The 18004-nt window shown below is 37.0% G+C and overlaps 1 protein-coding gene across 2 annotated transcripts; it reads right to left on the minus strand.

The window, feature by feature from the left end:
* Positions 1 to 731: 731 nt before the first annotated feature.
* Positions 732 to 17981, minus strand: RBM45 (RNA binding motif protein 45). 2 transcript variants are annotated; one of them, XM_026852430.1, is made up of 11 exons: positions 17884 to 17981; positions 16645 to 16767; positions 16393 to 16519; positions 14846 to 14956; positions 14323 to 14502; positions 13296 to 13425; positions 12449 to 12545; positions 11969 to 12135; positions 8968 to 9164; positions 3094 to 3131; positions 732 to 2466 (listed from the first exon to the last, which is right to left on the minus strand). In XM_026852430.1, the coding sequence occupies exons 2-9, from the start codon at positions 16690 to 16692 to the stop codon at positions 8972 to 8974; spliced, it is 1053 nt and encodes a 350-aa protein (XP_026708231.1). In that variant the 5' UTR covers positions 16693 to 16767; positions 17884 to 17981; the 3' UTR covers positions 732 to 2466; positions 3094 to 3131; positions 8968 to 8971. The 2 variants fall into 2 exon arrangements, with proteins under 2 accessions (XP_026708231.1, XP_026708232.1); XM_026852431.1 differs by lacking the exons at positions 732 to 2466; positions 3094 to 3131 and adding an exon at positions 4979 to 5747.
* Between the last annotated feature and the right edge of the window lie 23 nt (positions 17982 to 18004).

Genomic DNA, 18004 nt, shown 5'->3' on the forward strand with positions numbered 1-18004 from the left:
CTAATACTGCAAAACAACACACAAAAAGCCTATACAGTTTTGGTCAATTCACTAACCACCAGCAAAAAGAATATAAGTGACACAGTTTTTCCCAGTACAGGAACTAAATGCTCATCCTCACAGCAGGCAGTTTTTTTCTTACCAATGAAATGACCTAGAAAAGCAACATGCCACTTATCAGTAGTGCTATATAACAATTTAAACAGGGAGTGATGAATATTATATCCAATCAAAAATGCTGGGGGACTTCAAAATAGCAAAGTGTATTTACACAAACTGATACTTAGCAGGAGAAGACTAGTACATCAATGCTTTCAGGAAATACACTGAACTAAGAGCATGTAATGATTTTGCTTTTAAGGGTCTTCAAAGAAACGTTACAGTAACACTACAAATAACTCCATGTGAGTTACCTAATAGACTGATTCAATGATGCCTGAAAAGGAAAAATGAAAAATACAGTCTGCTCATAGAGTTGCTTCTTAAGGTATCTCAAAATCTCAGTACTGAAAACTGAGAAATTTCTCTCCTCTGAGTATCAGCCCAATGCTCTTCCTCACCGAACTATCCTGATCCAATATCGGGGCAAATGTCAATATGATCCCAAGAGCAAGATTAAGACACAAACGAGGTCAAATGCCGTATACGCAAACCAGGTTTTTATTACTGAAAAAGTGAAGAGGGGTAGCGATAGGACAGAAAGGAAGGAAAAGACAGAAATGAAGCAAGGATACGGGATAGGGCTGCAAGAATAGTCACCACCATGGATCCAGCAGCGTCCCGTTGGTCCTCAGCCTTCAGTTCTTCTGTGGTGGATGCACACGGATCTGGTTTCGATGGTAGATGCACACCGAGCAAAGTTTTCAGTTGCCTTTTTAAGTTAATCGTAACTGCTGCTTATCCTATCTGCCCACATTTAAGGTTTTTTTTTCCCTCTGGTCCCACAGGTTTTGTTGCATCCAGCTTCTGGGTAGAAATGTTTGCCTCTTGTCAGTTCATTAGCAATGCAGGCATGGGGTCTGGCCTACACAAGAGCCACAAATGGCTCCAGGATGGGGTCAGCTCAGTAAACTTCTGCCCCTCTGAGGTGTATCCAAGGAGTTCGACAATGCAACCACTAGGAAGTGGGGGGGGTGCATCCTTCAATACACTCCCGCTTTCCTGGGCGACATTCCCCAGACCAATTCACCAGCTGCAGCAGCTTCTCTTGGAGGTTTGCACAGACACAAGCAAGCTTTGAGACAGGCATATGACATTTCAGTCTCTCACACGAACAAGCAGGCAAGTGAGCTCTGCAGCCTGAAGCAGGACTACATACAGAGCACTGATCTTCCACACCCGGGGGAGTGCAGTGGCCCACTATACCAACGTGCAGTAATAGAAACAGAATTAAGAACAATTAGAGAACAGCACTGTTCCCCCTACTTTGTAACATTAAGTCAAGATGTAAAGGGTGTCTTTCAGTCCTCTGTATGTGTTGAATGTTCCTGTGTGTAGCTGTTAGAATGATTCTAACAGATGGTTCTTCTTTTCCATCTTGGATGACCAAGTTCAGACACCAGTTACTTCATTTTTGAGTGTTCGTTTACATTGCTGGGGATGTTTACATCACCTCAACATACAAGCATCCACATTAGACTGGGGATCTTGACATAGGAGAGACTGATCAAACAGGTCGGTTCAAACATGTAAATGAGTTTTTCTTTTTTCAAGCGACTGAAGAAATTCTCAGCATTTCACATGGCACCTAAACAACACAGCCATTTTGACCCTATACTTTAAAGCACTCTTTTCAGTGAAGACAGATAAAGATGGTAAAAGATCTGCACATAAACAAAGGATACTCGAGCTGGCACAGTACCTCACACCTGGTAGGCTGTGTTTTAGCTTATTCCTAACACGCAGGTACACCACGCCATGAACAAGTTCAGCAGCACGTGTCAGACCAGCTACACAAGCATGGGGTCTCTGTCATGTCTGCACAATAGGACTGATGCTTTCTAAAAATACTGGACTCACTGCACAAGTACACGGTAGGCTGCAAAGGTGCTGCTTGATGGTTCTGGAGTTTTGGATCCACAGCAACCTGGTCAAAATCATTTCCCCAGAGCAAATACAGGAAAGCCCCAAATCCTGTTCAGAATTTGTAGTGAGAACAAGGTAAACAAAAAGCAAAATAACTACAAACAAACAGGACTTTTCCAGAGGAATCCTGGAGAAACCGCAAACCCCACCTCACAATCAATCCCTCAGGAGTTAATAGACAGGATCCAATTCTCCAGGCTCAACCATAAATCTGTTTTGTTCACTATGTAATTTCTAACATCTACAACAAAATAAGCAGGAATTTTACAGCCTGCTTTAACCATACAGCCCTGATTCAATTTTATTCTTTGTGCTGAATGAAACAACTGTTCTTGGGAAAGAAGCCGTTGGTGAGTCATCAAGAACTGCATCTAAGGCGTACTAGGGGAACAGAGAGAGGAAAAAGGGTTTCTTAGGCAACCTTTATTCTGCAACTTCCTCATATTTAAGCATTTCAATTCTAATATTCTTTTGACATGAAGAAAAAAAAGAGTGCTTTGGAGTTTTTCAAATACATAATTTCTGTCATTTTAAATTTAAACTTCTGAAACAATTGCAATGACCGTGCTGATTCTCATATACTTTAATACCGAAATACTTTTACTGATAATTCTTTTTATAAAGAGCAGGAAATAAAAAATAGTTGAACATGGTTGAATCTTGTATTAGAGACCAGTTTACTAAAAATATTTGCTGCATAAGAAACATGTATGTTGCATGTAAATATTATTCTAATTGCATTAATTTGATAGTAGATGAAGGCGCATTACTCTGGATGGCTAATCTAGGTTTGTGTCCTAGCAGTATTTTGAGAGCTGACTATAAAGCATTGAATGGTAAAGTTGTAAGTTTTGAGTAAACATATCTTGGTTAAAAAAATTCTATTAAACTCTCCACTTCCTCCCCTTCCTGTCTCCCTCCCCTCTCAGGGGGTCGTTTTAATGCCTTTTGCTGTTGGAAAACAATAGAAAAAAATTGAAGAGTTTCACTTCACTTTCAGTTACTTACAACTGGAGGTATTTCCTCATACCTTCTCACTTCCTCCTCTTTGAAAAAACAAACAAAACAAGAAAAGTCAGCCATCTGTCACTGATAAAATAAAGACACAATAAAATAAAGACACAAGAGAAAACCACTAATTATAAGGTGCTGTGCTTCTGCACATTTGCTATTGAGATTGCGATTCAGGGGCTTGGAACACCAGAAAGAAGGCTCCGAGAGGTTTCCTGGTAAGAAGTTAGCATTCTTCAAAAGAATAAGGGACTGGAGGAGCAGAAGGTGAAGATCATGGAAGCTGGGGATAATCCTGGAGCTCAGTGAGCTGCATAGAAACAAATGCCAAAGGCTGCCCAGACTGTGGCCAGTGGGGCCCTGAGCCCGGTGGCTGAGCAGCTGCACTGTACAAATGCAACTTTCCACCCAACCTAAAATCTTACTGTTTTGTAAATAAACCCCACTATCCAGATCTATCTACTGTGGGCTGTCATTCACCCTATTTCCCTTGTGACCCAATCCCCATATCAATATGAAGAACTCTCCCATCACATTAGAATTGTGTACGCTGGCTGTGTCTGCTCTAAAACCCAGTTCACTATCCCCTGCCTGGTAACTGAGGAAGTAAGAGCAGCATTCTCAGCTCTCCCCTCCTGTGAGTTAGGGATTTCTTGGAAGGAAATCTTCCTGAAGGTGCTCAGAGCCAGAGGAAGTTATAGGATGCTCCACTGTTTCTCCCCACACCAGTGATCAAGGGACCAAGATGGGAGACGCTGGCATCCAAGAACATGCTTCTCCTCTAGTACGCATACAACTGAAATTTATCAATTTTATCTTTATAGATTGCTTTAATAACTAGGATAGTTTCAATTTAACAAGTAGTATTTGGGAATACACAAAAAAGTATTTGGAATTTGAAATTATCTGTGCAAATACTTATTCTAACAATCTTCATATATTCTTCAGTGCTGAAATCTTCATCCTGCTGAAATGCTGAATTGTCCAATTCTTACTTAAGCAACATATGCATTGAAAGCTTCTTAAAAAAAACCCCACAACTGAAAAACAAAAGACAACACACACACCCCCCCCAAAACCCCTCAAAACAAGAGCACACCCCCCTAGACTCAATACTTTCCCCACAGTTATAACCAAAGACCTCTGGATATGAAAGGATAAATGTAAGCAGCTCTGGCAGTCTGACCCACAGTCAAATGTCCTATCCACTAAGCAGCATACAAAGAATAATGAATACTTTTGGCCCAAATCAACAAAATACTTAAGAGTGTACTGTAATCGTTTTCTTGATTATAGACATTTTTGTAAATCTAGTTTGATACTGTCAGGTTTACTAGCAGTTTTCAAAAGTTATTTCATTTGAATTTACTGCTGTACTTGAGTTTTCAACACAATTTGGATCATAAGAGATGTCTTCCATTTTAACAGTTACGATCTGAATCATTATCAATTAACCAGTCAAGCCCAAAATGCTGACTCCTTTATTTCCCCCATCATTGTAATTTCCTAGAGGAGGAATTCAGTTAAACACAGGAGATATTTCTGTAATACAAGATTATAGACTACTACAAGAACAACCACCAATTTACAATTTGTAATGCCTAGATAATTTTCAAAACTTCATGTCTGCATTTTCAAAACCAGAAAGTATCATATATAGCAAGAAGATCAACTAAGTAACAATTAAAAAAAAAAAAAAAAAGCTGTCACTGTCCACAGGAACCATGTCTAGTCACGTTTTCAGTCAGTCAGTCAGCTAGCTGAGGGTCATGTCATTATTTAGTTTCTGTAGAAAAAACACAAGTACAAAAATAGTATCAAAAAGCAACATACCTATTTTTATTTTTAAATATATACATTATAAAACAATCTTTACAACACCATATAAATAAGGCTTTTAATATATGCTTCTTTTGCTTTTAAAGAAGTACCTCTTTCTGAGCAGTGTGGGAAAGGCAGCAATTTTTCTGCAGTATACTGTTGATACAAAATATAGTTAAGTTTTTTTTATTCTGCAGTATATTTCAACTGATACAGTTACTTTTTTAAAACATTTTTGCATGGAAGTAAATCCTTATAAGTATACATGTTAAATGTCAAGATTTTAATAAAGTTTTAACTAAAAAAATGAAAGGAAATAAAATCAGTGATGCAGAACTGCAGGACAGAGATAGTAAAAGACAACAATAACCAAGTATTTAATCACAGAATAAATGTTTATCCACTTAGTAACTAAGTAATTATTAAATAACAACACATTTTTCAGGTGAAAAACGCAATTAATCCATTTGCTGCAGGTTAAAGCCAATCAGCAATGATTATTAAGAGCCACAGAATCCAGCCCTAGATATGTGTGTTTTGCATTTTTAATACAGTACTAGTTAGAAAAGAGCTGCTTTCTAAGGACTACTTGGAAGATTTGTGAAAAATATCGTTTGTTTGTGGGGCATGGTTTTTTTTGTGGGAGGGTGGGCTATGGTATTTAAATAGAACTGCGAGGTTGAAATTAAGAGATTAATCAGATTTCCACAATACATTCTTCTGAAAGATACCAAATTCTCTTCCTCTTCTATTTTTGAGTGATATAATTTACACAACAGGCAGAGAACTGCAGTGAGGTTCTCACGAAATACTCAAAGCAATGCAAAAACCTGAGTAGAAAGCACAAGCTGGTCAACACCAAGAACATTAAGATAGCTTCTGGTTTTAGCAACTGCCTGGAAGTAGGCACTGCAGTTGTCTTCTCAAGCCTACACTGACACAAAGCAAGATAGTTTGAAGTGATTATTTCAGCCATTAATACTTACTCTGCATAAACCAGAAAACCTCACCCCTCACTAGAACTTGAAGAGAGAACTTAAGAGAACTTAAGAGAGAACTTTATTGGTCTGCATTTCCATAATTTCCCTGCTACTTTTAACTACTCATACAAACAACTGAATTTTCATTGACTTGCAGGAGAGCCAGAGCCTGCAAAATTCAGACGGTTTAGTTTCAAATATTAATATGCATGTATTCAAATCCTCCTGATAAACAAAGGTTGTTGTAAGAGTAGATTGTTCTTCCAATCAAGTTTACATTGCAAGAGCATTACCAGTAGCATACCGTTACCAAAAAATGTTTAAGAAACAATTTTGTAAATTATACTAAAAAAAAAAAGATTATTTACATAAGAAAAACATTGGGGAGGAAAAAAAAAATTCCAAAAATCAGATAAAAGCTGCATTGAAGCAATAAATATTTTATTTAAATTGATCAATTAATTTTCACATAGATTCTATTGGATTAACAGATCTTATCACAGATTTTAAATCTGAGAACCTTGTATAGAAAGAACTATTGCAGAAATCCAGTCAACTTGTTAGAGATAAAAGGCAAGCAATACAGCAGGACTAGAAAGGATTTTATTTTAAGAGGCAACGACTTCTTTAAGTGAAAACTCACACAAGTTTTAGCTAAGATTATTTCCTCCAGCTAAAATTCAAAAAGAACAAAAGTTAACATTCGCACATATTTTTTTAAAAAAGTACTATTGCAGAGTCAGATAATTCCATCCCCTTTCACATGCACTATTTAAAACTTTACTTGAAAGCGAAATATAAGCCTCTAAACTACTGCAAAATTTGTCAGTCGGCCACAAGTGGGTAAGCCTGATTTAAATGAGCAAGGCCTTTTAAAAAGGAGCACAAGTGGAATCTTTTCTTTTTATGACCATTTTGTTTGAATTTGAGGAACTAGCTTTGCCTGTTTATCCTAAGCTAAAATGGCCTGCTAAGAGACTCTGAATCAGGACTCTGACGTACAGGATGTAACAAGATGTAACACAGAAAATTCAGAAAGCTCTTCTACCGGTGTTATCACCAGGCACAGCAGACAAAAGGCTAACCAAAGGGAAAAATATTCAGCAGCCACTTGCACCAGAACTACAAGTAATCTGTCCAAGACAGATTTAGGGTGTCCATCCTTTTTCAAAGAATGAGTACTAGTTTCAGTTTGTTCATTTACAGAAGTGCAAAAACCTAGGAAAGGACAAAGTGCTCTGCTGTAAATGTGCATGTGTAAAAGGGTTTTCTTCAAATATGACCTTATTTCTCTGGTTTTCTAATTAGGTAAAATGGCACAACAGCAAATGTGTATGTCTTACCCTTACCTTACAATGGAGTTCAGGTTTCTAAATAGTCAATAATAGGTATATATTAGAATTCTTGAACTTAACGTAAAATATAAAGTAAGTTTTAGTCTTTTGAAAATACCATTTGGTGACCAACTTCACCTTTTGTCAGCAAGAGACCTTAAAAGAATAAAAAAAATCACACTGGAAAAATATGTGCTTGTGTATGCGTACATATGCGTGTGTGTTGTGTGTGAATAACATCACTTCTAGACTGACAATCAGAAGAGAACCTCCCAGTCTTCTATTATCTTTCTTAACAAAACAAAAGAAAGAAAAAGTAAGGATAAAAATTTTGGATGCATAAGGTATCTACACTTTTCTAGTAAAAAGTAGTCAAGGCAAACCTGCTATTACATTATACTTTACATCACAGTTTCTCCTGTAGTGACCAAGAGGCTGGACTTTTCTTATTGGAGGCCGTGTTAAAAACAAACAAAACCTTTGTACAAAGATAAGAGCATGGGTACAAGTTACTTAAAATTGCATTCACCAGAGCTGCTTGTAAAAAGAAAAGTTTCAAATGAGTTTTAGCTACAATTCAGTGCAGAAAAAGAAAGCTAGAAACCCATTTTTTTTTTTAAACATCAAGTTGTGTACAAATACTAAGACCACCTTAGTAACTGCTGCTTATCAGAAGAACAACATGAAATTCCTTAGAAAAAAGGAGGAAAAGAACACTGTGGGCAAAACCCTTCTGGCTTTGCAACTCCTGTGTCACAAAGAAAGGTATAAGGAGAGAAGCTTAGAAGGAAAATATTAATGTGAAGAGAGTCAGGATTTCATGAGTTGCTTTCTTAATGAGTTAAAGCAAAACTGCGTGTCCCCTATAAAGATAATACAGCTACAGAAATTATGTGGAAGCTACAATAATAATTGGTAGCTATTTTTGCAGAAAACAGGCTTTAGCCTTTCCCAGCTCTAATCCTCTTTTGGTAACAATTCTAACATTAAAAAAAATTAAAATGTTATAATTTGAATCAAACCAATGTTAAAATAACAACTTTTTGTCTCTAAAGCCTGTAAAACTTCTCCAGGAGCTCAGCCAGCTTTCATAGGCCATAAGCATCAACTAATAAATTCACAAACTAATTATCTTAAACATACACAACAGGCTCTGCAATATTCTCTTCACTGTCACACATTCCAGCTACACCTGATTTCTGAGAATCCAGATGACCCCAATACCACAGCCAGTGTCACCTTACAACCTTCCCTGTCCTTCCCATGTCCTTTTTTTAGTTTATCCCTTCCCTCCTCTGCCCTTCAAGGGCTGAACTCTGCATCTTTATCCAACATTATTTTGAGGGCACGTGTTTTTAATGAAAAGAAAGACACGCACAAGCTGATCTCAGTTCCATTGTTTATTTTTACATACTCTTTTCAATGTTAACTGATATATTCTTATGTACATAAAGTGAGTATTTCTATGAACATCCAGACTGGTTCATATTCGTTCGAAAGTTATAAAAATAGATTTTTATGAAATTAAAGTGTACGTGTGCATATATAAACATACACACCCATATATACATATATGAATACACACACGTATCAAATTAAACTTCAAGTTGTTAGCTAAAACTAGATTTAAAATTTATCATGACATGTTCATGTCTAACTTCAAAATAGTTTGCATATCACTGTTTCAAGTAGTTGAACTTCAGTTAAGTAACAGCTCAGTTTAACTGGGTACTCACCTGATCAGTAAGTTCTCTGTCGTTTGTTAGATTCTTCTGTAGGCGAGTCTGCCAACCTTACTTTAAGCCTGACACCATTCACAATCTTGCCATGTAACGCAGTTATGGCATCACTGGCACTTGCTCTGTCTGCAAATTTTGCATAGCCCACATTTTTTCCAGCCACAAGGTAAACTTTTATCAAGTGTCCAAAACGACTGGGGGGGAAAAGAAAACAAACATGATTTACAGGTTTTGCTGAAACCTAGATACCCATTATCCAAACTGAAGTATGTATGATTTTGTAACTGCAAAAACTATATTCTCATATGTATGCTGTATTTTCTTGTGCTGCCCTCTTCCAGAACTCCCACTTTTTGTATTCTCTTCTCTAGAATTCCAGGCAATTTCAGAAGTAAAATGAACCGTTCATAGGCAATGTTTTCTATGGAATATCAGTAGAACCACAAGCAGCAGTGATTTAGCTCTTATTTAAAAGAACATATAAAGCTAATCAATACCATAGTTCCCAAACAATAAACGGCACTCCAGGAAAACCCAGAAAACCAAAAGAACAAAAAACCCCAAGCAAACCAAAAAGAACACACATGAACCAGCAGACAACTTAGAGGCTAAACTTTCATCTCACTTAAATGAACTTGCTTAGTTGTGATTAATCTTTGAAAAAGTCTCACTGAAGTGACACAGAAAGCAGTCACGAAAGTTTTAGGAAAAGACCCAGATTTCAAAGTCCTCAGAGACTCCTAAACAGTTCCTTAGAAGCATTAAAAAAAAAAAAAAAAAAAGTCTTCTTGCTTCATACTAAAGTTATACAGGTGTCAGGACTAGGTTACATAGCCTTTTTTCTTTCAGTATACCAAATAGGCACCATTTTCAATTCCACACGAGTGTATACCGTTTCTTTTCTTCTCCTGTGTCATGGATGAAAGTATTGACATGGTAATGATTTAGTAAGAAATCTAGATTTATTAATATCTAACAGCAATTTTTCAATACAAAATAATTCAGAAATGCTGAGAGAAACAAAAACAACTTATTCAGATTCTAAAATGACAAGATTCACTATAACTTACAAAATGGTACTGTAATAAACTACTGTAACTAATTTGCTAGGTTGGGCAAGGCAGATAGGTACACTTGAATGATCTGTAAATGTTAAACAATTAAATGTAAAGTGTGCCATTCAGATTGGAACAATGTAACCCTGTCTCAGAAACCCCACCTAGAGCTGACATGTAACTGTTGTTTGAAGAAAAGCCTGCCAAAAAGATGAGATCATGAGGCTTTAAAAGATCCAATAGGAGAAAAGTGCGCCACGAGACCAAGGCTTCGAGACTTTCGAAAGACCCAATAGGAGGAGGACACGCACCCCAGCAACTCAAATGACCCAATGGAGAAGAGCAGGACAACTATCTGACGGGAGGAGATTGGTTAGAGAGGATGGCACAAGAGTATAAAACCCGCTGGATTTGGAACTCGATGTGCGTGTGGCAGAGTTGCGGCTCTCCATGCACCCAGTGCTGCTTTGCCTATTGCTTCCCACCCTAAATCCATTGAATCCAAATAAATATATATATATATTTCTATAAAAACTGGCTGTCTTATTATAACAGTACCTTAATTTATACATATATACACACGTGCATACACAAAATGGGCATACACATACAAAAACAAAGGTGTTTGGATTCAGCAGAATGAACACAAAAGAAACACACAGAAACAAGGATACCTACACACACACCCCCCCCAATAAACAGAGAAAGAACGGGTGAAAGAGAAGCGAGTTCAAAGAAAATTTCCCTCTCGAGATTAGAGCAAATACTCACAATGCCTTGGCATTCCTCAATGGGCAGTTATTGAGACTTGAGCCGGTGGACTTAGCCCTGGCCTCCTGTCTGGGGCAGATGACACCTTAAGGGTTTTGGTACCTGAGAGGCATCCCAGCTCAGGGGAGATGCTGGTCACAGGCCCGCTGTGATCCAGAAGAGCTCAAAGGGTCTCTCTGGTGGTTGCAGTTTATAGGGTCCAAGATAACTGACTTTTGTCAAATACCTTTTGGTGCCTTTCGGCAGTTGCACAAGAATTTGATGAACTTGCAACTCTGCTATAGTTCTGTCTGACCACATCCCAGGAACAGGTGTGCCAGGCCATCAGGAGATGGTGGGCCATTATACCCCTTTCAGAGCAACCACGAGGGGCAGGAGCCAGGCTCATTAACGTTGTCAGTCCTTATCTCCACAGATTGGTGTATAACTGGGGGGGGATGTGGATGGAATGAAACCTAGCAGCCCAAGAAGGAAGGACAGGGAGGGGTAAGAATTGCACCACCACATCCTGGTGCTTTGAAAATGTTTTGGCTTTCCAAAGATGTATTGCAAATGCCAGCTATTAGAAAAGAGAAATGTCTTTTTCTTTGAGAGAATAAATAATATAAAATACTAGAGAACACCTGAATTACAGATTTATTTTAAAGATGGCAAAAACTGTCTCTGAAGTCTTTGCTCCTCATAGGGAGGTAGTGTGAAAGGATGGTTGAAATAGTATCAGTAAGATGCAAACTGTAAAAACATGTCAGGATGTACGAGAAAAAAGCTTCCCTATACTTGCTCCCCTAAATTACTGTGGAAGTTTATCAAAAGACTTCAATTCCCTACAGGTGTACAACAAACCGCCAAATTAGGCCATAAGAACCAGAAGTACTACAGGTTTTGGTTAAAAAAAAACCTTAGAGACTAGACATTTTACTTCAGATTACGTCAATCAATAATAAAGCTACTGTACTGATGACATTGCATCTATGCTTCAAACTGAATTCAACTACATAATTGTTTCAAAAAGCAACTGTTACCTATTGATCACTTATTACTTACTGATCATTGTGCACTGTCTTTTCTGGAAAGAGTTTTCATGATGATAATCTTAATTTTCAACATTTATTTTGAAGATTTCCTAGTTATTTTTTTAGTTAGAGAGCACTTATTCTTAAACGGAGTCTTACCAGAACACATCCTCCAATACATTTACAGGTAAAGGGTGGGGATGAAAGAGTATGAAAAGCCTTTCCTTCACAGAAGTGTCAGGTGGAACCTTTTTTTTGTGTGGTGGAAGTATGGCATCTGTTTGGGGTTGAAGTAACTGTGACCCAGAAGTTCCTCCAAATGCCTGCTGAAACAGTGGGAAAAAAGGCAAGTATAAATTAACTGATGAAGGGGGAAGTCATTATACCTTATTTACAATTTTTGTCCGTCACAGGACACGAGTTCTCATCTTGTTTACTTTGCTTATTTCATCAAATTGGAAAATAAATCCAAGTAGGATCAAACTTTATAGGGAATAAAAAAAGTACAAACCAACCACAGGTACATCTTAAAAAACAAAGCCTCTAGAACAGTTACATAAGGGAGTAGTGTTCTTTATTGACATACCTGGTTTCTTACAACAATTCAGAAGAATATTAACATCCTTTATATTAACTTACAGAAGGTGTCCTATATTGTTGAACAACTGCACTGTTATTCCGCAACACTGATGACACATGTGCTGTTACCAGCTGAGTTGCCATTTTTCTGATGAGGCTGAAAGCAGAAATAATAATAAACTCTTTTAGAAGAAAGAGAAAAGTTACAGTAATTTTAAATTCAGCAATAGAAGAGTCTTAATATACATCTAAAAATCTCTGGAAATCTGTAAGCTCCTGTAGGTAACGGAAGTCAAGTCAGGCTTTTGTAACACTCTAGACATGATCTGACATGTCTAGATTATCTAGATTCATTTAGGATGAAACTAAACCAAAATATTCACTGCAGGAGCACACCTAAGCTGCTCCAACTCATAATGGGTATTCAAATCACAGGAACAGATTAGAGATGGTCACAGTAAAACCTGATGACCTCCATACAGTGGGGATATCAGATCCTCAGCATCCAACAGTTTATATATGTACATCCCAAGGCTACTATTTACAGAACTGCAAACACAACCAGGAGATCAAGGAGATAAATCTTGTTTTAATACATAAACCTCATCAAAAACATTGCTACATATTACAGAGACACTTACAAAGGTTCTTGCCAAATCCAAGATTTTTCCAATGTATTTTAATCTTTTCTTTATCAGAGACTAGTAAGTTTCAAAAGGCTTATTCTAAACTATTAAAAAAAAAAAAAAAACCAACCAAAGCACCTACATTTCAGAAAATATTATCTACAAGTATGAAGGAAGATCACAGTGACATTGCTGTTACTTATGTTAAAAATGTACTTATTTTAAAATTTGCTCTCCAGAACACAACTTAAAACTTTCTATCTTTAAGTATGGTTACTTACTCTGAGCTATCACTCCCATCTTCTAGAAAAATGACAGTTAATCGATTTCCAGGAGGATACTCAAACCCATGTAATTTATACTTGGCATATATAGCTGATGCAGCAGTACTGTACTGAATCACAGCGTATCCTACAAATACAGTGTACAGTTTCAGTACAATACAGGTAAGATACACTCATATAAAGCAACATGATTAAACTGCACATTAGTCATGGATGATACAAAATTCTAAAAGTCTCTTTACCACACATTACATTAATAGCAACATCAAGAAGTATTTGTGAAGAAAACTTCAGTGGAATTAACTAGTGACAGATCAGCTATATTTATGCTAACTTGAAAAGCTGCTAATAAAGCAACATAAGTAAAAACATGTCTTCTTCCCTAACCCTGAATTAGAAACAAACATCCATAGTTTCATTTAAAAATGCAATTATTCCATCAATCCTGAATCTCAAGTATCGTAAAGTTGTATTTTTACTCTCAGACTCATTTCCATTTCAAACTTCTTGGAGGAGAGACATCTTTCACATTTTTCTCAGCAACAGCAAAACAAGACTGAAATCAAAACAATCCTTCCAATACAAAACGTTATTTGTTTCAGAATGATTTAATGCATTTACTCATGTCAGCTTCTGCATATACACACTTATTTCAGTCAAAACTGAAAAGATCTGTTTAGAGAACATTTAACCTATGTGCCTAATAATTTTTGAAACTTTTTCCCTGTTTAGTCTGCCCAAAACTATTAATTTGATCAAATCCCACTTCTCATGGTTTTGATTCTATCCTTCTGAAGATTCTATTACCTGAAAATAAAGGTGTTTAAGGCTATCTGTAAACAGGGGTTCAAACAAAACTGAATTTTTAGGCTTATGCATCAGTGTTAGCATCAACCATCGATACATAATACGTTAATTCTTATCAATCTACTGTAATTTGCAATGTAAATGAATTGTAGTACAATTAAAAGGCGTTCCCTTCAGACAAAGAAAAAAAAAAAAATTGTTTTGCACTTTTACTTACCACTATTGGTATGAGGATCTCTCTGAACATCACAGTATTCCAGTCCTGGAACTATATCAAAGAGGGCAAACAGCTGCTCTTGGATAAAGGGAAGCCGTGATACCACTGACAGACGTTTGGAGACTGACTCTTGAATTCTGCTCTCATTTTTTTCAAAGCCACAAAACTCTGGCTGTCCACCTCAAGAATCAACACAAAAATAATTTGAGTCATCACAGTAGCATGACTTCATTTCATACCTATTTTTCATTCAACTTTTAGAAGTAACCTGCCAATTATATACTAAGGGTAACATGTTCATTTCATCAGTGCAGGTCACAAAACAATCCGTCAACTAGAGTAAAGGAAGACATGAAAACACAGAAATGAAATGCCTTGCTCACTTCTAACTTCAACATTCAATCTACTATTTAAATGTTGACCTAAGCCCCCATTAGCTTCCCTTCTTCCAAATTGCGTTCTTACTTTGTGACCACACTGAAAAGACTACAAATCATTTTTAGTATAAAAAGTTGTGACTTACAAAATGGAAGTGCATTTCCTCTTGGTTCTTGCCTTGTGTTATTGCTATAATAATCATGTTCAAAAGGCTCAGATGACTTATTTTTAGGTTCAGCCAAAATGGCCCTGTAGCCTGAAAGAAAAAGTCACACATATAGCAACAACTCAACATCTAAATTATCTGATCAGATCTGCATTCTCAAAGTACTGTATTTAAAAACATATTTAGAAAATCCAGTAAGTGCTGGCTTTAGGAAAATAACTAATCTGTATCTCTTGCACTCTGCCATAATAATTGTGTGGAAGTTATCAACTTATACAGAGAGCTACTCCTAGTCACAAGTTAAACACAACAGAAACTTCTTGCTGTGACAGTAACTGAGCACTGGCAGAGTTATTCAGAGAGGTCGTGGCATCTCCATCCTTGGACATATTCAAAAGCCATCTGGACATGGTCCTGAGCAACCATGGTGCCCATGTGACTGTGCTTGAGCAGAGGGGTTGGGCAAGATGACCTCCAGTGGTCCCTTCCGACCATTCTGTGATACTTGGCAGGATTCAGAGACACTCCAGAGGCAATCACTTGAACTTCCATGCTATAACAGCAGTTTATGTATGTTCTGCATTGATCTAGACTTTGCTTTTACGAATGAAATAGATATTACTCTCAAGCTATCCAACAAATCCCATTTTAACCTCACAGCAAAAAGGAAATAAAGTATAACTAAGTAATCTCAGACTCCTATTCCTATGCAAGAATTGTCACAAACACAATTTTTGTAGAACTATATGACAGATATGATGTAGAACCAAAAAAAAAAAAAAAAAAAAGCACCACACAAGAACCAAAAACCACACCCACACAACAAATTGTTTTGTATTTACAATTAAGTGAACATTTAACAGGAGGTTGGATTAGAAGGCTGATGTTAGGTTTCCCCTGAAGCCTTTCTTCTCCTGGATGAGCAAACCCAGATTCCTCTGTTTCTCCTAAAAAATCATGTGCTTCAGCCCCTGATGACCTTGGTGACCTTCCACCAGACACACTCAAATTCTTTAACACCTCTTTGGTACTAGAGCATAAGTGACAAATGGTTGGTCATAAAGCATCTTTCATTCTGTAACAGGTTAATCATGACACTAAATGAAAACAAAACAAACCACCAAACTTCAATTAGGATTAATTTGTTCTTAAGTAATCGTAATCACAACAGAAGCCCTATGGATTATCAAATATATTTTTGATTAAAAATTAATATTCCCAGGGATACATTAAAAAGAAGTTTTCCTGTGTATGAAGCCTACATTACAGGCCAATAATAATTCATGAAAGAAAACTCTGTATCTATTTCCAAACTCTTTTCACTGATCTTACTTGCAATTTGGTCCTGCAAGAATGAGGTCAGGCAACTGTTCTCAGTGAATGTTAATAATACTAGTTTTTATTTGCAGTGGAACTTTATCTCATCATAAATAATTTACCTACAAATAAAACAAAAAATTAAAGGAACATTAACAACAATACACACTTATCGTGAAACACTTAAAAGAATGCAGTCAGATTCTTACTTCGATCACACTCTTCAATTGCTCGGGCAGCTTGCGATGGTTTTAAATACCTCACATAGCCCAAACCTTTACTTTCTCCAGTAGTCTTGTTTTTAATAATGCTGCAATATTCAATGTCTCCATACATCTAGAACAATTAAAAAGCATATTAATTTACAATATCTGAAAATGCATTAAAGTTCCATGTGTTAAGCCCTTCTGATAAATTAAGACAAAAGCAATTTTAACAATTAACAAATAGCAAATCAGTACCTTAAACTTCTCACGTAGATCTTCCTCTGTATAGGACTTTGGTATCATAACGAAGATTCGTGTAAGCTCTTCATCTTCGACATCTCGATGGCTTCCAGAAGCTCTTGATTGTGCAATAAATACCTAATAAAATAATTACATAGATAGTAATTATTGGAGAACAGGTCTTAACCACATATCAAGAAGCAAGAATAGTTTGTTTTAACAAGTCTTTGTATTCATCTTTCACATAAGCTAGATTTCCTAACATGGAAAGAAAGAACGTCACAGATGAAAGAATGTCACAGATGCATCTATGATGAGAGCTAAGACCTACAAATATAATACACCCCAAATGGTTTCCCGAACAGGACAGGGGGCCTGCAGAAGTTCTCACTAGGGATAATGAAGAATAGTCAGGAGTATCGAAGCCTGATTCAGCAGCACTTGTAATGTCACAGGTCGCACGTGAGACAGGAAAAAAACCTGCATTACCTCAACGGGCCTAGTATAGCAGTAGTAACAAAAAATAAGCAAGCAAACAAATAAAAAAACCTAGCAGCTTATTAAAACCTTGCTACTGTAGCTCACTGCTCAGCTGGGATGAGGCCTGCAGGTCTAGTGCTCTGTGAATGTTCATAACTTCTCACATCTATAACTGCTGAAGTCCCTTTTAATTACTGAAATAAATTTAATCTCAGAAGTGCACCCCAGAAGACAACCAGGAAAAAAAAAAAAAAGCAAAAAACCCAAACCAAGGAAATAAAAAAAAAAAAATTACAATCTTCAAAGTAAGCCCTTTATGCAAAAGCAGCGACTGATTTCACAGAGTTCTTAAAATTATTTTTCTAATGGTCATGCAGGAGAGTAAGGAACACAACTCTGATCTTTCAGCTTCCAATGTCAAGTTCTTCAGAAAAGATTTTACTGACTCAATCGCATTTTCAAAGGGAACACATGGAACCTTCTTTCACTGTTTAAGGTCACTCATATCTTCTTAGTACTTGGGGAATGTAAAAACAATTCAAGAGGCTGAGAGCTGCCCTCCAGCTCCATAGATAAAGCATCGTTATTTTGGAAAAACCGTACACAAGCTACAAAACCCGTGTGAAATACACTTTCAAAGTCAAGTCTATTTATTCACATCGATCCTGCTTACAACATCTGCACCGCTTTAGAATATTTCATAGACTCTCTCAAGGTTACCAAAAAAAATCCCCCAACAAAGCCAAACCACGAAAAGACCCAAACCAAACAAACCTAGTTTCCAGGTACTGCATTTTCCTCGGGCCTGTTGCAGCTTATGCCTCGGTTGGGAACTTCAGGCAAGGGTGGGCCCGGCTGCATCTCCCCGCGAGAAGCCCCGCCAGCCCCGCCGCCC

The sequence above is a fragment of the Athene cunicularia genome, assembly GCF_003259725.1.
Source record: "Athene cunicularia isolate RWA chromosome 7 unlocalized genomic scaffold, athCun1 chr7_part1, whole genome shotgun sequence".
NCBI lineage: Eukaryota > Metazoa > Chordata > Aves > Strigiformes > Strigidae > Athene > Athene cunicularia.

Bases quoted from the DNA above. Each gene is read 5' to 3' on its own strand.
- RBM45 (XM_026852430.1), bottom strand. From the start codon at position 16,692: ATGATACCAAAGTCCTATACAGAGGAAGATCTACGTGAGAAGTTTAAG. The intron at 14,503-14,845 runs GTAAGTCACAAC...TTGATTCTTGAG, and splicing joins AGGAAATGCACTTCCATTTT to GTGGACAGCCAGAGTTTTGT. The intron at 13,426-14,322 runs GTAAGTAAAAGT...CTGTATTTGTAG, and splicing joins AGATCCTCATACCAATAGTG to GATACGCTGTGATTCAGTAC.